The 24,123-nt window shown below is 37.0% G+C and overlaps 1 protein-coding gene across 6 annotated transcripts in view; it reads left to right on the top strand.

Annotated features, from left to right (window-relative positions):
* The first annotated feature begins 5,408 nt into the window (after positions 1-5,408).
* The window catches only part of LOC129717749 (uncharacterized), a 45,421-nt gene continuing 26,706 nt past the window's right edge, over positions 5,409-24,123 (top strand). For all 6 annotated transcript variants that reach the window (XM_055667874.1, XM_055667875.1, XM_055667876.1 and 3 more), the window contains exon 1: positions 5,409-5,534. In XM_055667874.1, the coding sequence (XP_055523849.1) occupies positions 5,523-5,534 (12 nt within the window). In that variant the 5' untranslated portion in view covers positions 5,409-5,522. The remainder of the gene's footprint in view (positions 5,535-24,123) is intronic.

Below are 24,123 nucleotides of genomic sequence, written 5' to 3' on the forward strand. Positions count from 1 at the left end.
GTCAGAAAGAGATGCCTCTCTTTTCCTCCCCGCAGCGATGCGAGGTTTCTTTTTCCGTCCAGCCATTTCAGGTGATACGAAAAAAGTTAAAACAAATGTTAAATTCAAAAGTAGGAAGTCTTGAGAAAGACTGATGGGAAATAACTTTCAGGTAGTCTTTAAAAGACACACTGACAAAACACAAACTTTGAAGCTATAGGCAGTCAAAGACCAGTCCACAAGCAACCGAAAAAACGTCTGATCTGTAGGACAGTTCAAGACGCACTGACTGACTATTATTACGTGTTTGCGTCGCTTAGTGTTTGGCTACGGTCATGCAGAACGCAAATAACGGCGCGATGCGATTCGGCAAGACGAAGTCTGTTGAAATGTATAGCTCAACTTCGCCTTAAAAGAGCTGTACATTTCACCACGGTAAGGCGAATCGCATCGCGCCGGCATTCGCGTTCTGCATAACCGTAGCCCTTGTTCCGTTCCCGTTTAATGATGTCGTATTAAATGTGCATATTACAATTCGGCAGCACTTCAACTTCTCATTTGCACAAAATTTAAAAATATCCAATGAACTTCATTCAAAATATCAGACAAAAAGAAATTACAATACTGCCAATGAACGGTCAACGTTCATTTACTAGAAAAAATGACTGACACGCAAGCAGCCAGGTTATCTTTCTTGTAAAAGTATTCTACTTCAACCTTGCGGTCGTGGCTCTTTTCAACATCGCTAGGAAAAATATCTAAATATGGCGTTTTGTAGAGCAACTCAAGAGCTTTAATGTCATGTATAAGCCAAGTGTGCCAAATGGGGTAAAACGGCCCTAGAAAGTTTTTTTTTTTTTAACCGTCAAAATCACTAAAATCACTGTAGTTTCTGCTAGACTTAAAAGATTTTACTAAAAATTTGGATTATCACTGTACCTTACCAGAGCTACCTACTCTATCAGAAGATAGGCAATTTGGGGTAAAACGTTCCTTGAAGATTTTTTTTCGAAAAATGCCGTCAAAATCACCAATACTGCAATAACTCGGGTTAGACTTGATAGATTTACTTAAAATTTAGATAATTACTCTAAGTTAATACGAACTTAAAGGCAAGATGACAAAAATGACAAATAGATTTACATAACGAAAATAAATATTTATAATATTTTTTTTTCGTCATGCAAATCTATTTGTCACTTTTGTCATCTTACCCTTAAGTTCGTATCTAACTAGAGTTATTATCTAAAATTTCAGTAAATTTATCAAGTCTAACCCGAGTTATTGCAGTTTTGGCGATTTTGACGGCATTTTTCGAAAAAAATCTTTAAGGAACGTTTCACCCCAAATTGCGTATCTTCTGGTAAAGTAGGTAGTTCTGGTAAGGTACAGTGATAATCTAAATTTCAAGTAAAACCTTTTAAGTCTAGCAGGAACTACAGTGATTCTAGTGATTTTGACAGTTTTTTGAAAAAACCCTCTAGGGCCGTTTTACCCCATTTGGCACACTTGGCTTATACATGACATCAAAGCTCTTGAGTTGCTCTACAAAACGCAATATTCAAATATTTTTTCTAGCAATGTTGAAAAGAGTAGGATGACCCTAAAAATTGACAATTTTTAAAAGAAAAATGCGTTTTTTCGTCAATTTACTCCTTTACCCTATATTGTTACCATGCGTTTTGAAGTACTCTTAATGTAGAATAATACCATCAATTTTTAGAAAAATTCCATCAAGTCTAGTAGGAGTTATTGCACTTTTTAAAATTTGGACGTTTTTGGACATATCATTTTCAATGGCCGTTTTACCCCACTTAATCTCAATGAAAAAAATTGAAATTTTGCAAAACTTCCTACCTTGAATAGACAAACAAATGCTGAAAATTTCAGCCCAATCGGAAAACATCAAAACAACATGCGGTTGCGCCTCTCGCGAACTGGCTCTTAAATTGTCATTTTTAGTTTGGTTGAATACCCTCCCAGCTGGTCTTGAGGTACAATGCTGGCCTAACAAGCCAGTTGTCGTAGGTTCGAGTCTCGGCTCGGGAGAGACTGTTAGTTGACCATTGACCAGTTGGCTGCGAAGTCTGTGTATAATAAACAGATGGTCGAGTTCCGAATAGGAATGTAGCACCAAGGCATTGCTTTTTTTTAGTTTGGTTGAAACTTTGCATAGACGTCTCTATAGGCAAAAGGTGTCATTTTATGCTATTGGTTTAATTTTTTGAAGCCCGACTCATTTTTGAGAAGCTATTGAAAATGCTATTTTGGGAAGGTATTGATGATTACAAATATTTTTAGGGCCAGAACGGTTTGTTTGACGCTTTCGATAAAGTTGTAGATCTTTCCGGAATCAGATTGACATTTGACCTTGATTATATCCTCTGGGCGATTCGTCATGCATTTGCAGACTATAACCAAATCGCAAGCAGTCAATGAATTTGGAATCTTTTAATTTATTTGCTGGGTCAGCTTGTGACGTATAAGTATTACATACTTTAGTATACACAGGTTTCCTTATGACGATTTCAAGTGTAAAAATCTCAGCTTCCACCTAATAAATAGCGCTCGAATTGCTCCTTTCACACATGTAATTTTAGTGATTTTCGAGGAAACTATCTTGCATAATTCGAATACGGAGTTTTACCTCAAACGTTTTGACGGTTGCACAGGAGCGGATGTAGGTTCGCATAAACCTAATTTTTACCACCCTGTAATATAACGAACAGGGATTCGTATGTTTGTTCGTAAAGTGCATGTCAAAGTCAAGTTCCTGCAACAAATTTTAACATGCTTATCTTCTCAATTTTTGCCTTCACCAACGTGGTCAATATTGGCTATCTCCAACTAAAAGGAAGTTACCTCTTCTGAAAAGCGAAAGGTGATTGGCCTGCTCATTAACAGGAATATGGTACTTAACCAAAAAACAATATAAAAATCCGGCAACGCGAATGGTTGGATAATATGCAATCATTTGCTCAAGCAAACAAGTAAAATTTAATCACTAAAGGTTTTGGACACTATCTATGAAGACGCGAATTACATTGGGGTTGGAGTGACTTTGCATTCGAAACAATGTCAGTGTAAATCGCACATAGTTTTTGAGCTTTCCTTTAAATCCGTAGCTCTGATTGAAAAATATTCAGGAAATCAAAAAAGCAACTAACAACAGCCTAATGGCAGTCTTGTGATGCCACGGGTGATATCAGTCATCGTCTGAATTGCCCGCTGAATTGAAGACAGTCGCACTTTCTGTTTCGGCCGGTTCGAGTGACTCGTAGGTAATTAACATAGATTCTGTCCGCCATGCACTTCATCTCGATACAAGGTTCTGGTATTCGCAAACATCAGCCGTGCAATTATCAGATTACTTTCAATTCAACAATCGAACCGGGCGGTAAGCCCAGTTCGCTGACTTTGCAACTAATTTGAGAAAAATTTTCTCAATCTGTGCCACACCAATCTGCATCAATCATTTCGTTCACTTTGTTTTCTTCGAAAACTGTCTGCTCGACTCAATGGCTGAGTCCCTTGTGCATTTGAGTTGCCAATAGAAATATTTATCATGTCATGTAATGAATCGTTTCATAGCTCATTATATGTGTACCCAGGTTTTTTGTTTCGCCCTGCAGTTCAGTTGATAACTGGCCAGGTGGAGAAAATGCTGTTTTTCTTCAAGATGGTCAAAATTTATTTAGTGTGGTTTGTGTGCATTTTCACTGCGTTAATTTTTAGAGCAAACCATGAAATTGTTTAATAAAATAATCTGGTAATTCTTTGAAAAATATTATCAATATGTAACGTAGCTTGAAATAAACCGTGCGCTCTCAACCGTTAACACCAAGAGAATGTTTTAGGAGGTTATCAACCACTTTCCTCCAGAAATGGGTAAATATAAGAACAAGTTATACATAATGAATAATTTGCCCAAAATTGGGAACGAGAAATACAGCGAATTTATTTGTTCAATAACGATTCACTTTATTCAATTTTTTAAAACGTAGACATCCAACGGAAAGGTTGTGTTGCATTTGTTAAACAAAGATATATTCATCACTTTGCAGTAGCTCAATATGAACACCAGAATTATATGACGGATCCGGAGCGGGTTTATAATCTAGGAAATTGAGTGAAGAAAGAAACTGATTTATGGTGTGCCAATTTTATTTGCATATAATAAAACAAGTTAATCTAGATATCACAGATTTCGCCATTATAATAATCAACCGAAAAAACCTGCTCAATTTACACAACACCTGAACTTAGATTCCAACATGGTTGATTGTGAGGCATACGTTATTTTCCTTTTTTAACTATGTTAGATATTTTAGTTTACTTTATTTGAAAATTTCTTATGTTACATTTTGTTTTAAATAATTCAGTTTTTTCAAATAAAAACACAACAAAAATTGTGTGGTTAATTTTGGTTCCAAATTCAAATCATTTCAATCAAAAAAGGTTTATATAGTGCAAAAAAGTTAACATTACAAAAAATTGTGTAAAATATGGTCGACAAATGTCATAACAGAAGCTACGAGAGCAGTAACAGTAATAATTTCACTTCACCTTCACTGAAGCTCAAATGTGTAGATGTTGCCCTAGTCCGTGACGCTATAATTATCAGAATAACATTATTTGTGCGATTCGGAACTTAAGTTTTTCCTGTTGCATTTTGATTACTCTACCAGCCATCACCGATGGTGGTTGTTGTTGCGGTCAGCCATTAGACGCACACATGAATGGGAAATTTTAATCAGCGGCGATGTGCTATGACATAACAATGAGCAATCAGCGGCAGAGAAATCGAATCATAATGTGCGAGTGGAATTGGTACGCGTTGGTTGCCTACTGCCTCAGGGAACGTGTGGCGCTGGGACCTCCAGTAATAATCATCATCATCGCTATCTCGTGCTGCAGTTTTCCGAACGTGACTACGCAGCAATATCGAGCATCGCACCATTTGGCAAGAGAGTAGGTGGTGCAGCCCTGCAGGACAGGTTCGAGTTTTGTTGGCGCACTGCATCACTAGCGCTGTAATGCACCTGCAGCAGTTCACGCGCCTAATTGGAATAAGTCAATTGCACATGCCTGGCTACTTCCTTCCAGAATCACCGATTTCCGATTTAACTTTAGGGTGGAGTAATGCTTTCTGTGTGCGAAAATTTCTCTCATTTCCCTGTCAGAGCTTTTGTTGCAGCGTGCGTGGGTCTCAAATTCAGAGCCTGTGGGCCTCGTCGATCTTGGGAGAAAAAAAGAAGGAAAGGAAAAAAACGAGAGTGATCGCCGACATAGACTCTCACTCTCAGTGGGTCCCAGTGTTTTGGTTACCGTTTTTCGGATGTGTGTGGGATGCAGGCTGTAGCAAGTGCAGCTTTGATGCCGACGACGGTGGAAAGCTATAAAACTGATCGTGGACACAAGAAAATGTTTAGTTACGGTGATGTGATCGTGCGGTTAGCAGAGTGAACGGAGAAGATAAAACTTTATCATACACAGGCGAAGATAGCATTGGTGCATCGAAACAACTCACGGAAGTTGTTGAAATGATTCGTTGGGTATGTTTATTTTGTGACTGAATGGATATATTTCATTGGATATGTGGTTCAATCGATTAACAAAAACTGTGATTTCACCAGAATATTGTAAACAATTAGTTGATGGCTGGTCAGTGTGTATTTCTGAGACGAATAAGCAGAGAAGGATTTGTTTTGAGACTGTGAAGTATGTGAAATGTCACTCGAAATGAAGTTTAATTTTTTTGGCGGGTAAATCAAATAAGCGGCAAGATTAATGCTGATGAATTTGGATGTGACTGTTGATCAATTGTTTAATCATATATACAAACACAAAGAATGTTTGGTAATGTGAAATCAACGACGAGTGCTTAAAATATAATGTCTTGTAAACGCGTGTTCGAACCGTAAGCATCCGTACCTAAATTTTGAATATCACTCAGGAATTGTAGTTCAACAACTCTAATATCGTATTTGTATGCAAAGAATCTAGCTGCTGCAAATCATTCTAATACGAGTGCTAGCAACATTTCCAATTACTAATCGGTGTCATGTAAATATTATGGCCAGTGAATTAAAAAAATGCTTCCATTTAATCTTGGTATAAGAAACAAAGGCGAACAGCACGATTTACGCACATATTATTTTCTGTACTTTGCACTTCAAGGGAAGACCAGAATGTGCAATAAATATTTATGTGTTTTATTTATCAGTTAATCTTGAATAAGTTTTCTATTACAATTATTTCTTTTTGTCATTTTTCAACCATATAAAAATTTTCGGCATCCGGGAATTCCTGGGAATACAATATCAATTTTCGAGTCCAGGGATATTTTTACACCTTGCTAGAAACCCTCTTCACGCAAAGATGGAATGGAGCAAATCTACGTCAATACTGTGCAAATCTATCGCAATGTTTTATTGGTCCTAAAACCCGAACAACGAAAAAGGTGTCTTAGCTATACGTAATTTTAGGCACGGGAGCCTACTTTTTTCGATGTTCCAGTCGGTGATAAGAACTAGTATTGGTGCAAAATTTCGAACAGGGAACATCCTTAAATGCCGTAGCTCTTTCTGCAGGTTTTCGATCGAACCTTGTGCAATTAGAACACATTGTATAATTTAGACTGGAACATTTGAATGTAGTATTGACTAAGCATAACTACACGCAAAAGTTCAAGCTTTAATCATCCAATGTGTCCTTTCAATTCGCACAGAATTTGCTCTGACTTCGCACAACCAATGCGTGAAACGCATAACGCTAAAGTTGTACAAGGAATACATTGACAGAGATCAAAATCAGAATATGTATCATATACACAAAAATCGTAATGTCTCGGTAAACTTCGGCTTCGGGCGAACGATCAGTTTCAAGGCGCTCAAAAAACCGTTCTTTACTTTCGCGAGCCGGTGCGTATCAACGGCTCGTGCATCCCTAAAAATCGTCAGCAACCGAAACAGCCAATAGTGAGCCTTGTTGCCGCGGAAGTTATTGACGCTGGTGTCAGTAACGTAGAACCGAATGCATGTGAATGAAACCAGAGTCATAATTAAATGCACAATGTTTTGGACTAATCTCATGTTTTTGTTTATTGTTGATGATTGAATGATGTTTTCAAATGACCTGATTCATGAATGTGAATCGATCAGACAATAATTTCTTCAATGGAGTCAGTACCCAACTTAACAGTATTGATTGCTGGTTGCACTGTTTTAACGATGCCAACCTTCTGATTAACGGCTGATGCTTTATAAGTGTAGTGGTTTGGAGCTGCGCAATACATTCAAAATACGCTAGAGCATCAAATGCGTTATGCCCAATGCACATGCGTTGTACTGGTTCCAATTTTAATCAGTAAATGCGCTAATTTCGCTCATAAATGATGTGGTTACGCACACTCCAACTTTTGCGTGTAGTGTAACATAGGCTAAAACAATTGAATGATAAACATATAATTTGTCGTCATCCAAATTAAGCATATGTTTATTGTCATTATACGAAGCCGAGTTATTCCCGCTTGCTGGAAAAATTCTAAGATAATTCCTGTCCGGAAGCAGCACCATTTGACTTCAATAATAAACTTGAGGCCTAAAAGCATCTTATGCGCTCTCTCGAAAGTCTTCGAAAAGCTAATTGGGAAGCAGATGACTTCTTATATTACTGAGAACAGTTTACTATCGGAGTTTCAAGCAGGTTTTCGAAAAGGTCACAGTTCTAAAACAGCGATCATCCGGGTATGATGATTCAGCTGTTGTGTTTAATAAAAAGGCTGGCTCTATTCTATTGTTGCTATATTTCTCCAAAGCGTTCGATACAATCGATCGCCTTAGGCTTTGTGTAAAACTACGGTTCAGTAAATCTGCTGAACTCTTATCAAACATATCTGTGATTACTTCGGGAATGCCGCAAAGGTTAGTTCTTGGCCCGCTGTTATTTTGCTGCTAGATACATGTTTTCCCTGGAGTAAGGTAATGTAATTTTTATTTAAAAATATAGAAACCATTAAATTTGGGATCCTCAAAATATTTTTTTTAAAACAAATAGTGATTTTAAGCAAATCGGTAAAAACATATTAAAAAAATATTTAGTGCAGGATACAAAACTTATTGTTTTGAATATTTTTAAAAGAAAGTTAAGACAGTGCTCACTTGGATTTGTTCAGAAGAATTTTCATGATTGTTGAATATTGAAGAGACAGTATCCTAAATCAATGACTATCATGTAGCAAAACGGGAATAGAAACGTTGTTGTAGAGATATTGGTGCGGGAGAATATTGAAGAAAGAGAATAGGAGAGAACAACGTAAAGCAAGAAGTGTTTTTTTGCTTTCTTTCACGACACCGCTTACCGTGAAACGCACGTGCTGTTTAAATAAACCGTAGCGTAATTCAGTCTATGGCCAACTCGTGAACAACATAAGAATTATTGTTCATCGCATGAAATTAACAGTAGGGTACCAAAGGAAACCGACTTCCCAAATTTTGTATAACGATAGGTATCAAAAGTTTAGTCTTTTAGAAAAAAGTCCCCATGAAAATTATAGCTTCATCATGCAGCAGCCTCCTTCCCAGAACCAGGTATAGTCATAAAATTCCATTTACACAGATAGACGTTCAAAGCAGCCTTCTGTTGCGTAGTCTGGAATATTCCTTCGCCTGAATAAAGTTCTGGTGCTGGACACCTTATTACCTCGAATCTAGCAACAGATTTGATTTTGGGCGACCGTTGTTTTCTCCATGCGCACGGAGACATATGTTTTACAAGTCCCTGGCAAATGTCTAGAAAATTAACATGTCCTTTGTAATTTCAAAGGTCGGTAGAATTCCACTATTTTGATCGATGAAAAAAGTATGAAATTGTTAATATCGATTATTTTTGCCAAATATTTAAAAAACGCATAAAACGAATTCGACTTCATTTCAGTAGTGCGTACCGCGGTGTACTTCTGTGTATTCTAACCAGAGTGATTCACCACTCTAATTTAGCACAGCTGTGGTGCAAGCAGCAAGTCTGTTAATTGTTTTGCGAGCACCAGAAACACAGCTCAACGAAGAAGCGAAAAGCGTGGTGCAACAAATATTAGTGCTTATGCTGGGCAAGCAGTGAGCGGTTGATATTCATTATGCTTTTTTCTCATATTTGGAAGAATAACCAGCCTGACCTCAATATTGAAAAAATAAAATAAAGATAGTACCCTAACACAACCCCCTTTCCTTCAGCTACGCCATTGATTAATACAGATAAACTTAAAAAAAAGGTGAAAAATTTTGTTAAAGTAGTTAGGAATACACAGCCACAAAGTTTCATTGTAATCGGGGAGGACATAATAAGGTACATTTTTACTTAAAAGTCTAATGTTAGATATTTTTTAAATTTCATTTTTGATAACAATAATCAGATTTCAATGATGCGATATTATTCTTATAGGCATGTCAAGTCATGAAAATAATACAGAAGTTATGATTATGATCACATTTACGGAGATTTATTTTCATGGGTTGAATCATTCAATTGACGGTAATTTATCAAAATTAAAAGCTTATCAACGGAAAGGAGACGAATTTTGTCCCTTCATAATGGTTATAAGTCGGTTTGTTTTCCATCGATTTACTTTATTCTTGCAGCAATCGTTTGGAAAATCATACACGCATCCGCCCAAATACAGAAAATTGTGGTTTGATTATGCGAACTATTATACTATTAGAAATTTTCAAGCCTTGTTGAAACGAAAATTACATCTCTGATTGGTCGCTTACTGGCTTTCCTTAAAAAGGTCGACAGAATGGGTACACCTAGTCAGCCGGAAATGCACTGGGACATAAAAAGCCTGCTTCTGGTCAAATTGATTACATTCCTTTGGTTGATGGTTTGACGCACGTACGTTCGTGCACGGCGGTAGTTTAGCGGATTGCGTAGGTATCAGCTGGTTTTCCGAGTTTGCTTTCGGCTTAAACAGTTCACTTGCCGGGTGGTCACATATCTCAGCAGCAGCGCGGTAGCAGTAAACGTTTCGATTTGCCGGTTGAGAGCTCCGGCCTTCTTCCCCGCAATGAAACTTTGCCTTTTTTTGGCAACAACACAAGCATGCAATCAATCTGCCGCGGCCGTCCAATTTATTAAGTGTGAGAACAGCTTTTACAATGTGTGTTGTCGAGTGCCTTATTACCCCACTGTCGTGGGGGTTTTTTAGCACAAAGGTTGGGGTTGGTCCATCTGATTTTGAACATCAAACTTATATTCGACTCGAGGCAACTAAACAAGTAATTGAAGATTACTCGCCCAACATGTGAAAAGGGCCCATGTGCCATATGTAAACAAGTCAAGTTTATTTGTTTTTTGATGAATACAAGCGAAATCTAGCCTTACCAATTTATTGTTAAAAGAGTTTACTCTTAATCAAACAATCTAATTTGTACGGGTAGATTATGCTTGTATTCATTGAAAAACGTGAAATTGTGGCTTGTTTACATATGGCCCATGGGCCCTTTTCACATGTTTAGCGAGATTAATCTTTTCTTCAAAGGTCTCAAGTGCTAGAATTTGGAAGTAAATGCGCTCTTATTCTGTTCAGTCAGTGGTATTGTGTTTTTATGTGCGAATCAAAAGTCGATAGCCCTTCACGGGCTCGTTTCCTCGAAAACTCGAAAATATTGCACTTGATTTGAAATGTTAGAACGGGTGAACAAAGGCGGTTATTTCGACTTTACAGCATGAAACATTAAAGAATTTTGTGTTTTCTAGCCGCACAGTTGCAATATAATGCAACACGCAACAGCGAGTAAAAGAAATTGCGCTAGTGAGTTGTGGCAGCAGCAGCAGCGGATTGCAGCAGTAGAAGTAGCGAATTGTGATGGTATGAGCAGTGTGTTATGCCAGTATCAGCTGGCTTTCCGAATTTGCTCTCGGCTTAAACATATCACTTACCGATTGGTCACATATCTCAGCAGCAGCGTGTGTTGACAGAGTGCCTTATTCCCTCACTGTCGTACTAGCACAAAGGTTGCGATCAGCATCATATTCAATTTTAAACTGTAGACTACCCTGCTCAAACAAGTAATTAATGATTAACCATTTTTTCGAAAGGTCTCAATCGATCACAGACATATATTCCGTACTCTAGTACGGCACAAAACGTGCAAATTGTCCTTTACTCCAAGCAGTACAGAATTACTTTAAAGTGTTGCATTATTCTTGTACGATAGACTCCCAGCACTTATTTAATGAAGAGTTTCTTTATTTGAGCTTTACAACCTTCTTTTTTATTTAAAATATGGTTTAGTGTTTATTTTTCTAATTTTCTCAACTTTAATTTAATATAACTTCAAAACGAATGCATTTGCGGAGTTAATCATCATATGCTTTTTGATCAAAAAATAACTGTGCAAATCATTTTACTTCATTGAATTATAACTTTAAATACCCTTGAAAAAAAAAATTAGAATAAAGTTGACTGCTTTTTTTGTAAATTAAAGTTTAGTTTTTAATTAAATTTTTTCGTAATGTATAATTTTTTCCACGGTTTATATGTTTCTTATAAGCAAAGATGACTAGTACAAAATTCCTGACTCTTGCAGTATACATCGGACACGATTGTCGCTGCCCGTGAACAAAAGTCGAACTAATTTGTATACTGGTAATTTGAAAATGACGGTAAGGTGGAGAAAGGTGAAGCACTTTATTTTCGATATCCTTGTATGGTCCTGCCATCTGATTTTCGTTTTCATCTGGCGGATTATGCACGATGACTCGGTTTTGCTAATAACCATAGTTTTATGCGAATTCAAGTCATCAGAGGGCAGCACTAACCTTTTTAAAGGTGTCGAGGGCAAAATGTATGAAAAAAAAACTGGAAGTCATGAGTCTTGTTTTTGTCATCTTTGTTATGAGGCAGCATTCTTTGCCTACAAAACATTCTCAGACAGTTTTTCTATACATGCAAAAGTTTATGGGCTGCAAAGTTTTGAATTAAAAATTATTCTTGGGTCCAAAAACTTTTTCTATTACCGGAAAATACTCAGTTTACTGCATAAGATACGTGCGCAAAATTTCATTCAAATCAAAAATAGTCGATGTCGACGATAGGTCATTTGGCGCAGTTTTGTTTAACCATGATCAAAATCCACTACAGCTACGCAGTAGTGTGACGTTCACCACAATTTGATCAAACTGTGCATAAACAAGGGTATGCACGAAACTGACCCGATTTTCAACCAAAAGTTCAGCGTGTTCATTACACTTCATTCAAAATGTTGGTACGAATTGACAAAGATGGTTAATTCGGTTTACAGCACCTACTCGAATTCTTTGCTCGCGTCTGCCACCAGAAACAGAATTTTACTTAACCCAGCCGCACAGCTGCAATATGCAACACGTAACAGTGTAATAAATTGTCGTGTGGCTGAGAGTGCGATGCATCATCCCCTGTCTGCTTATATTTGACACTAGAAGAATTTGGTTGTTTTCCTTGTAAACCGCAAAAGAATATAATGCTTTTTTTGTTGTGTTACCGAGATTTCCATTAATTCAGTTGCGCTGCACACTGAGCTATAAAAAACCAAGCTGAACGAAATTATTAGCGCTCTCATGGTTTAACCAATCGGTTTGCAATCTTCTAAAAAGTTGCTTGGTATAGTAAGGGCTTCAATTTGGATGCTTAGAATAGTTTGCGATTTGACCGCAAAGATGGCGCAGCAATGCTAACTTCTTTGTCTTACACGATAGAGCTTTGCTGCTTTCGATAAAGTTGTAGATCATATAATTTTTCAAAACTTTGTAGAATTCATGAAAATTCCATCCCTGTCAGTTTCTGAGATTTACGAGTTCTTGTTAAATTTGTCTGAATTTCATGTTTTCTTATAATAATCTTGTGAGTTCAATCAAAATAATTGCTCATAAATTTTCCCGCAATCGAAATTGAATAATCCCCTTCTTTCCTGTTGAGTACGGAAGTTTTTCGAGTACTTAACCCTCTAGTGCCCAGTGCCGCCTTTAGACGGGCTTCAGTCAAACCGCTAAAAAGCTTCAAAAAGGACTTAAAAAATGTTTATAAGGCTTCATAGTGATTTTTTCGAAGTCCGTCTAAAAATTAATTTGGGCACTAGAGGGTTAAGTAAAACTATGACATGAAATTTGACAAAATACAGGATTCCGTGAATTACTCACCTCATTCTTTTTATTGTATTGTCCATAAAACATTTTGTATTTTCTGAAATTTTGAAAGATGTGATTTATGTTGTGTTTTTGTTATATTTCACTTTAAATGCAACCATAGATTCTATGTAAAAATACACTTATTGTGAAGTTATTGCATGGAGAACTTAGTTCAGAGCTCTGATACTCTATCAAATCGATTTTCGGTCAAAAATCGAAGTTTGGCTAACACAGACATTGCGGCTCTATGTTGTATGCTCATCCGCAGAAACATATAGGACAAGCGCGTAACTGTCTTTTATTTTGTTACTTTTTTGTCTAATGTTTGGTTATAAAACACAAGAAGTTTTAAAAACCAGCCCGAAAGCAACAAAATCTTTTCCATTTGTTTTGGGTGTGGCCATAATTAAGATAAGGTTGTCGATATAGTCGTCACGCTGACACAGGATTTGATCATAATCAATAAACAATATCTTTATATAACATTTGAAAGTCGTAATTTTTATTGGCAATTTTATTGTTTTGTTTGCCTATTTGACAGCAGACACGCACTTAATTCGTTGGTGCTCTAAAGCAACCAACATTTTCGGTGCATGCGGCTACAAAGTGAACAAAAGATCTCGAAAAAATATCAATAATAAACAAATAATAATGTGTAGTCTCGACGGTTTTGCTGTTCTATTTTATTTTTATTCAAAACCAGCCTTGAATGACGTGACCTTTTGGAATGGGTACCCAGCAGCTTATGCACAACTCACGAACTCGAAAAGTAAAGTTTGGTGTTGAATTCCTCCTTATTGTGCTTCCAGTAACACTAGACCACACTTCTTATAACTTCCTGCAAATTTACCAGGCATTTTTCATATCTAAAAATAGTACGAGGGTGGTATCCAAGATACGACCGCATGTTTGACGTAGGACTACGATAGTTTTATATTTTATTTAGAGAATTTAGACTTTGTTCGATTTGACCACGTTTCACTCTCGACACGGCACACAAAAGCCAAAAACGAGCGGTTATGTTTAATCATAATTTATAGTTTTCTTGTTTTGGTTTTAAACAATTCAAACTCAACAACCACCAAGAGAAAGGCATTGTGTCCATTATGTTGCCGAAACCGAAACCAAAATAGACATGATCAAAGCAATGCCGTGCTATACCTCTAATTACTCGGAAGGGTCATATCAAGTGTCTAGGTCGTTGAAGGCTTCATGCGGACGTTGTGTTCCGAATACTTTCAGATTATTGAGCCTTAATCCATCAAACGACACCTCTAACAACTTACAATCCTAAAACTAGTTCATTGGTGGCCACATATTGTTAAGGTCATATGCCACCAGAAAGTCATAAAAAGAAAAGCGTTTATTTTTAAAAATAATTTAGATTATTTGTTTGCAGACATCTATTTAAGAAGAAATAAACACTGTTTTTAACATTGATGAATACCTTTCATCCTAATGCAGTCAAATTTCTTCAACACGCGAAAAGGCAATTTTTTATATAGGTCTTAATTAAGAACGATTTAGTAGAAAGCAAACTTACTTTTATCTTCAATTGCGCCTGTAAAAGATAGCTCACTCACCGATTTCAAAGCAGTATCATTGTCAGTTTCATGCAACTGCTTAGCAAAGAAGTCACATAAAAAAATCCTGTATTTACAAGTTCGTTGGAAAAGTGACGATAAAGAGTTGCAGTTTTTAGTAGAAAATCTATATTCACAAATATTTTGAAATTGACATTGGAATTTATGAGGATGTAACATGTCACAGTCATTTTTTTCATTTTTGGCCAATTGAAACATTTATTCATTAGGCAGAACCAGAAAAAAATTAATCAGTTTTATGATACCAATGAAAAAACAAACAACAAAATGCCATATTTAAAAGTCATCCGGCTGTTTCCTTCAAGAATAAACCTAGCTCGGTTTGATAAACAACATTAACCTCTCCAACTGATGTTTGCATAATGTTGTTCAATTACAAGTCTGGCAATGACAGGTTGTGTTCATATGTTTAGTATCTTTACACGGTTGTGTTTATATGTTGTGTTGTGCGACAGGTTGTCTTTATATGTTTAGTAATATTTTCTTGCAGATGCTGATGTAATATTTTTGTAATTGAAAAATACGAATATGAATGTTTGAAACCTAACGTCAAGATGCATATAATTTGGGTTTTCTCTATACCACAACCGCGTAATGCAACTAGGATTGTCATATTGAATTAAATTTATTTAACTGGAAAAATAAAACCATCAGTACAGCTTAAACGAGCTATCTGAACTATCTGTTTAAAAATCTTTACGAAGCATATTGGTTTTCTGTTGTCTTGCAAATAGACTATAGTTGGTCATTTAAATAAATCTGAGAAAAACAGAGTGTAGAATTCAAAAAGACAGCAACCCAATGCAACTTCTAATTTTAGGAATTTGAAAGAAGTTTTTATCATTAAACATGTATAAGAAAATCACTACGGTTGCAGTTCAAATGCCATCTACTCGTCACGACAACCAAAAGGAAACGAGCAACGGGGTAGCAAGCTTCTGATTAGTAGAATGTTAACACAACTTTTGTTGAAGAGATATTTTAATTATTATATAACAATCTTTCGCAATATTCTACCTGTCGATTAAGACATCGGTGTTTGAAATCTGTTCAGGGGTAGTAACACAATAAGCACTTTAAAACGATGACAAAACATCTGTTGCAGCTATATAAAGCGAGCTCGTGATTGGTTGAAAGCTGCGAAACTGAACTAGAAGAAGTGGATTTCAACTGAACTTTTTACTAATTTATGTTCATCGTACAATATACAATGATATGCCAACTATTGTATCACATGCTTTGGCAACCGTCGTCGTTCGATCAAGGTCAAAATCCGTTCAGTTGTAATCACATATTGGATGCAACATCCAATATCGTGATATACTGTTGCGTACAGAATTATTTTATCCCCGGTCGCACAGCGTAGTGTGCGAACACGCACCACTGTACGTCGACAGCAGCTACATTGTTTCCACTTGGCTTGACTGCACACAAATGGCAATCAATGCTACTGCACTGACGACGAGCGACCGTCTTCTCATATGAACTTTCCGAAAGAGCTTTACTTTCAAGACATCAAAATAGTCTAGGTTCATAGAAGCAAATATCAGTTGACCTGTTGGGACGGGGAGGTTCTGTCCAATTTATTTTTGCCACTGAATAGAGGTTGTCATAGCAAGCAGTTGGTGTCCACTCATGAAGTCTGTGCCAGGAGTGCTCGCATGTGATTGGTACATTGTTCGTAAAAATACGACCTTGAAACTTTTCATCAATTTTCACTGTTTAACAATTAAGTAACAATGATATATGAAGAATCACAAAATTGTCCATCATTTTATCAATCCAACGACATATTGATTATTGTGATCCATCATGTGGTTACATCAGTATTACCGTTTGAAATCTTTCATTCCGACGTTACATCTTGGTTTTTAGTTTCCTCAGAATGTATCTCGATATAGTGCGGTTAGACGTAGTCCTACGTCAAAACGTTAAAAAAAACTTTAACTCACTGCTTATGTTTTTTTAACACCATGAATACACAAAGCTAGCTGGTGAAAAGAAAACTCAACAAAAACAATTTTCGACAATTATTCCGACCGTGGTCCATCAGCGTAATTGCAGTAAAACTGTGATCACGTGAGCAAACACACTCGGAAGATAACCCGTAATGGCCGGGGGTTTGGTGCAAAAGCATCTCCGTTAACCTTTCACGTTACTAATTGTCTGCGGTTGCTCGCAGCCCGGAAGTTCATCCAAGGTTACCCCGGTCGGCGGTGGCCATTGTGGGCACCTGAAGTTGCCCAACACCGCTTTCGTTTATGATTTATTATGAAAGCCAGCCAGTAAATAAATTCGTCCGTTCGAACCCCTGTTAGCCTGTCGAACGTGGTGTTAAACGGTTCCACTTGATTTTTTCCGGCTCTTTACGCTAACGAGTGGTCTAAAAATGGTATCCGACGTTCGGCTATTATTAGTTTTTTTCTTCTTCTTGTTTCTGATGAATCATCGCTTCGGAAAGGTTTAAAGACCACGTTGTCTGCATTTTCACATCACCGTTGCTGCGAACTATATTAGGTAGGTCGAATCGAGATAATTTGGCTGATTAGATGTATCAGTTTAAGCTCATTAACGAATCGGTAAATACGGGTGGAGCGTTTTTATTTTTATGATGGAGCCTGTCTGGCGACCTCAATTGCGTAGCTTTTAGAATGATTTCAAAGCATTGCTCGACCATTTGCCGAATCGAAAAGAAAGTGCTTATTTTGCTTTCGGTCTCAGCAGAGAAGGTCTCACCTTATCACACCTTTGCTACTGGTACGTAGAAGCACAGCACCGTATCATCAGCTACGAAGAGATGGGCGTAATTTATGAAAAGTGGTGCATAGTGAAGAGAAGTGAAAAACTTAAAAATTGTTAGTGATATTTAGCTGTGGATTTTGTACTAATGACTGCAATTTTAAAAACAAACTATTAGGCGGGTCAGACGCACTCAAATGAAAGAAGAGTGTTATACTTATGGTGAAAACATATGGTTTAATAAAACTCATACCGTAAATATATGAGTAAGTTGGTCAAATGCATTTCTCTTCCTAAAATATTCGTTTTTGTTTTATTATTTACTGATGCTATGAGGTATAAATCTGTTGGACCTGAAAAAAGCAAAATTGATGCTTTTTCAAGTCCAATAGTTGTTTCCGGGATCTCAAACCAAAAATCATTATCTCCAGACGACATTGAATTCGCCAATCTTACAAATCACCCATATCCGTTCTAAGAAAATGTATGAACCGTGGGTATTTCACAACCCCCCTCAAAGATGCTGTCCACGTGGGATGTGAATGGCCCCCAATACTATATCGGAATTAATTATTTTCCATCATACAGTCTTCCAGTAAACAACTGGGAGATTCCAGCTTAGCTTAATAAAAAAAACAATAGGTTCTTTGACGACCGACGCTGGTGGAAAAAGTACTCCGGAAAGTGTCTTCAGAGGCTTGACCCTGTCGGTTTTTATTGATTGAGTTTCTTTCCCAGTGACAGTGTTTGTTTCGTTTTGCCTTTCCACGACCATAAATCACAATGGGGCGATTTTCCATCGCTGAGAGGGAAAAAATTGTATATCACATGTTTGGACATAAAATGAGTCTGAAGGTGATTTTTTTGCCAAGTTGTAACAAAAAATGGAGAATCAAAATACACAGTACCAGTTCGGGTGTTTCTTCGATTAAACAGTGCAATAATTTATTATGCCTTGGCTTCTATGTATGATTTTTTCATGTATTTTAACGCAAAAACAAATTTCCCCGAGTTTGAACATATTTCACTTTGAGGGGCAACAATAGGGCCTTTTTGAATTTTTGAGAAACAAGAAATTTTCTATGTTTTTACGACGCCCTTTTGTCCCCCTTCCCGCAAAAAGGGGAGTATCATATGACGACAAATTGTTATTGTATCTTTGAGTATCTCTCACACTCTTGATATTACATTAAACAGATTTCAAAGAAGTTAATCTAACGTCGCGATAAACCGTTTCTAGTATTGTATGGGAATGGGACACCCGAAGAATGTTCAATGCTAAAAGATGGCGCTGTAGCGGTAGTGGTAGTAAAATCGAAATTTTCACGAGTATTTTGCTTATTGACCGGAAAAACTGCTATAAATTACCCTGTTTTTGTATTATTCTAACTTTCTAGTACGTTCACTCAATGCAATCTAGTATTACAAAAAAAAAACCTAATTTTTCTTAACAACTATATTGAGTCAACGGAGTTGTATAAGAAAATCAAGTTTTTTGATAAAAATATACTGCATATAGTAAAAGTAAGTACTAGAAAGTTAGAATAATATAAAAACAAGGTAACTAATAGCAATTTTTCCGGTCATTAAGCAAAATGCTCGTGGAAATTTCGAATTCACTACCACTACCACTACAGCGCCATCTTTTAGCATTGAGCAATATTTCGGGTGTCCAATTGAGGCAAAATTGACATGTTGCTGACATTTTTCGTAGATCAGACCTATCGATTCCTGAGACCTTTTCACTCAATGAAAGACATTATTCGACTACCACTTTTAGATATTAGTGCATTATCATTAATGCTCATACAAAATCGATAATATTTCACCTTGTGAGGTATACTAAAACCACAGACAAACAGACGTGCCACTCGATGACGATTTCATCGACCAGAAAAATAACGATTATTTTGAAATATTGCTTAATGGGCAGTAATGCCGCTAGTGTCGCTATAAGCAAGCGTGTACATTCATGATCAAAGACAAAAACCGTCAGTGATGCCGCTGGTGTTGATTTAAGCAAGCAGTGAGTGTAACGTTTCGAATAAGGACGAAGATTTCTCAGGGTTTTTCTTCGAAGAGGCACGTCTATTTGTCTGTGCTGAAACCAGATGGGTAAAGAAAATGCTAACATGTGGACAAGCTCTTGAAATTTTGATATTTAGCTTTAAAACAAAATGGGGTCGAAAAAACATCGGAATTTTCTTATTTCTCAAACATTTAAAATGGCACCACTGTTGCCCCTTAAGGTGAAATGTGTTCAAACTCGGGGAAATTTGTTTTTGCGTCAAAATACATCAGAAAATCATGCATAGAAGCCAAAGCAAATTTTTGTTTCATTGTGTTATCTCATTGATATTATTTATATTATTCTGTGAATTAAGACACAGGCCAAAAACATATTTTTTTGGTTTTCCGAATCTGTTACCTCCCTTTTCAATATCACTTTTGTTCATGTTTTGAAATTTTCAACAGTGCAATCTACATGATGAATATCTAAAGATAATACTTTGTTGGCACCGTGATGTTTCAAAAAATCTTAATTATTATTCAAAGGATTGAAACTTCGATGGAACTTAGGTGATTGTACTGATTTGCCTTAAGCCCGAAAGCTTTAACATCGCTTTTTAAATTTCAAAATTAATGACAAAACTTTTTCATTTATTTTTCTATATTTTGTGAGTTGTTAAAGTCTCGGCAATTGGGTGCGAAGGATTTGAGAATAAATTTTCCAAGTCGGTTGCTGTTTTCGTTTACTTTCCGAACTTACACCGCTTCTAAAGAGGGTTGAAAATAATTTTGCTTGTTGCGAGAAAATTCTCGTGCGCGGATAAGAACCGGTGGGGTGGCAATTCTTAAAATTGGTTAATCAGATAAGCGTAAAATGCTGTAAAACAACGTGTTTGTAAACCTTTATGACGTAAAACCAGGCAAGCATCAACACGGCAAACTCAGTATTTAATGGGTTTTGTTCAATTTTTGACGTAAGATTACGTCTTTGTTTTCTATACTGGAGTATATTTTGTGAAATTGACAATGAAAATGTTTACTGCCAAGAGCACAGTATTACCCTATCAGGGCCGGCGTCACACTATTTTCCCGAGTGGGTAGTAAAGAAAAGGGAAGGTTCATAGGTCGGAACAATCGCCATGGTGGACGAAAACATGCGTGTAGGCAAGTTTTTGAATTATTTCTTGGTTTTATTTACCAATTTTCGCGACAAAATTGTTGGAGCAGATCATACGCTTCAGTTGTGTCCAAAAACTCCCAAAGGGGACGCTCCATCTGATTCAATGATTGTTTCGAGAATTGGGCCGATGGCAGATCCAGCTAGCACACCGCGTTTTCGCCCTTATGATTTTTCTTGATGAACGACGCAACTTTCGGCAGGCACTTCTTACTATAAATTTCCCCGTTCACGGCCAGTCCGGAGTGAAAGAAGAGCGGTTTTGACATCCCCTCCTCGCTGATTGTCAGCCACAGCAGCACTTTCTTGGGAAACTTAGTGTGTCAAATGAACTTTACCTCGGAGCTCACTTCCTTCGTTGAGGAAGTAAAATACGAAATGCCTTGCCAGTCGTTGCCATCCATGTTCATCAGGTATTTTCACTGTTTGGCCGGTGGCACCAACCTCCGAGCTTCTTACCGCTCAGGATCGTCGGTCGTTCGGGACCGGGTTTTCTTTCGATTCTTGTTTAATATTGTCAAGATATTGTAGATGCCGAAACGGGCATATCAGGCGTTAGAGTTCAAGTTAATTTTTTTCTATGATTCATGCTGCATGGGTTGTTTCGGTTTGACCAATGAAAAATATGCACAAGTGTAATTCTTGAGGTTTTTGAAATCGAATTTTTTTTGGGCAAATCGCTTAGAAATGCATGAAATTTGTAACTAGATTTATAAACTCTCGCTGAACGATGTTCATTAATAAGTGGTTACTCGCACATGTGCGTAATGTTCCTAAGTACCACTGAAAGGTGGTGTTAAGAGCCGTTTGCATACGTCTAGATAGAGTTGCATCACATTTTCCCCGAACAATAAGGACTACGTCATTAGCATAGCCAATGATTTTGTGCTCTAGCTGCAATGGCTTGGTTAGGAGAACGTCTACCACCAGTGCACAGTGGTCCAGATCGTCGATTTAGCGGTATTTAATTTTTTGTGCGAAAACAGCTGTTGTTAGGTTAATAGTATATCTGAAAGATATTTTGTGTTTAAAAAGGGTTTCTTTTTAGAAAATAAAAATTAGGGTGGCTCCATTTTTATCAAAAATAGCAAAACTAACTTTTTTGCTGATAAAGATACGGTTCTTTTTTGTTCAGAGAAGTTGTAGATCCATTTATTCTAAACAACTTTGCCGAAAAAATCTAGTCTCTATCTTGCATAGTTTTCACGGTATGATGAATTTAATATAGCAAGTTAGGGTGTCGCTGAAAAATCTATTTTTTTCGATGTAACTTTTTTATTTTTGATTCCGCTTTTCCGATTTTTGATTTTTGGCCACCGCTGCCATTGGGAGAGTTGTTTGACAGCAGCATGAGAAGACGCAGGTTTCCCTTTGTCATTCGGCTGCGTCTCCTGATCGGGAAGTCAGTCGGTCAGGCTCTCCTCTTTCCCGCTAAACGAACCAAAGATTAGTGATGAAACCGAAGGTCCTCTGTCCAGCAATTCGCTGTCGAGGATGAAATCCTCCTCCAGTTCTCCTCGGTTCTGCCTGTTGCGTAAGGTCTTGTAGGAGTGTACGCCATGGAGCTTGTTAACTCTGTTTGTTCCGGCAGAGTAAAGTTTTTATTTATGGAGTTCATGTTTGATCCCACGAGTTTGCTACGAAAGAAAGGTCCATTGCGTGACACGGTAGCCTAACGCAGTAAGGCTGAAGTACTTTGGAGTGCGTCAGGTATCCACAGGCTCCGTTAGCAACTGGGAATTGATTAAGCCTCCCTCAGCATTCATTTCTCGGTAAGGGTCGCATTACACCTTAGCTTAGGGGTTTGACCATTAGATTTAACGTAACAGCCATGGTTACAACCATGGCTTATTACACGGTTATCACAACCATCCTCCTTCCCAGGGGCTTTGTACCCTCCGCTCCAGATCTCAATAACACAGTTAGAATTTTTTAATGCATTTTTACACAAAAACAATTTCCTCCGAGTTTGAACATATTTCACTTTAAGGAGTAAATGTCTGGTCGCAGTGGAAAATGTACCCAAAATCGAGTCCGGTTTCGACTGTGTTAAATTTCCTGCAAATCTCTACAATTGCGGGGCTAGCGCTATGATCCTACTGACAGTTACAGTCTCTCCCGAGCCGACACTCGAACCTTCGACGACTAGCTTGTTAGGCCAGCACCGTACTTCGAGACCAGCTGGGAGGGTTAATTTTAAATTGACTAACCATTATTTTCCTGTACGGACTGAATCACTGTGACGAGAATCGTTAATGCAATATTCCGCACTACTATTATTAGCAATACCGTTATTGAGAGTAAGTGGCATGCTTGTTAATTATCCGTGTTTGAGTGTAAATGTTTTTCCTTTCCTTTTTAACACTTTTTGCTATACTATACCGACGCACATGTTGCAGAATTCAACGTGGGGGAAGGAGGTATTATGCTACTTTCAAGTTATCAAGTTTTATCATGGGTTTCCCATTGATCACCCGTTCTTAAGAGCTACTGAAAAGCACTCGAAAAATTCTCAATAAAACTCCATCATCAATAAATGCGATTCACCCTATGATCGGTTTTAAAACACACTTGATATACCTTTTAAAACATTTCCAAGAAACCTACCAAAGTTTTGTGGTTCTCATTTTCAAGAAGAATCTATCTTTTGAAATAATTTTGTTTTATAGAGGAGAATGCAGTCTTGAGAAAGAAATATCCAAGGACTGATTTTACTGTCCTATTCTGTTGTCTTGAAAAGTTCAAACTAGTTTTTTTTACGCGCAACTATTTTCTTTTTAAGAATGCAATAAGTAAATGCGAACTTATCACGGCACACAATGGGGCAGATTGGTCTGTTGGCGCGACAAAACCTCATAACTCCTTAACAGTTGTTTCCACAGTGTTCATATCTTCGGCAATGTTGTTCACCATAACTTCTTGAAAAATGTATTCAGGCAGCTTTAATTTTTTTTTCTACAGATGGAGCTGACATCTATCTTTTGAAAAAATGTTGCTAGCCATTTTGTTTCTTCGGGAAAGTTGTTTATATCATCAATTGACATAAAGTTGTCGAACATATTACAACTGTAGGACTGACCGTTAACGAGATAAAATTATTTTCATTATTCATAAACCCAAAATTTCAGTAATGAATAACTGGGACTTAAGTACATATGTTTCAATTTCAGATATATTCGAACTTTCGAGTCATCATGAAATGAATTATTGAAGGTTTGTAGTTGCCTTTGTATAGTTTTTTTCAACCTATGATGTGTCATCATATTTGAGAAATAATATAAAATATAGTTTTAATGTTATTGTTTGTGATGAAATGTTTCAAAAAGGAACATTGTTCAATTAAAGATTAGTTGGTCATGTTCCCTTTCTAAGAGCTCCTCTTGTTTAATTTTATGCCATTTAACATGAATACTAAACGCTTACTTTTATTTAAAACACTGTTCACCCAAT

The sequence above is a fragment of the Wyeomyia smithii genome, chromosome 1 (assembly GCF_029784165.1).
Source record: "Wyeomyia smithii strain HCP4-BCI-WySm-NY-G18 chromosome 1, ASM2978416v1, whole genome shotgun sequence".
Classification (NCBI taxonomy): Eukaryota; Metazoa; Arthropoda; class Insecta; order Diptera; family Culicidae; genus Wyeomyia; species Wyeomyia smithii.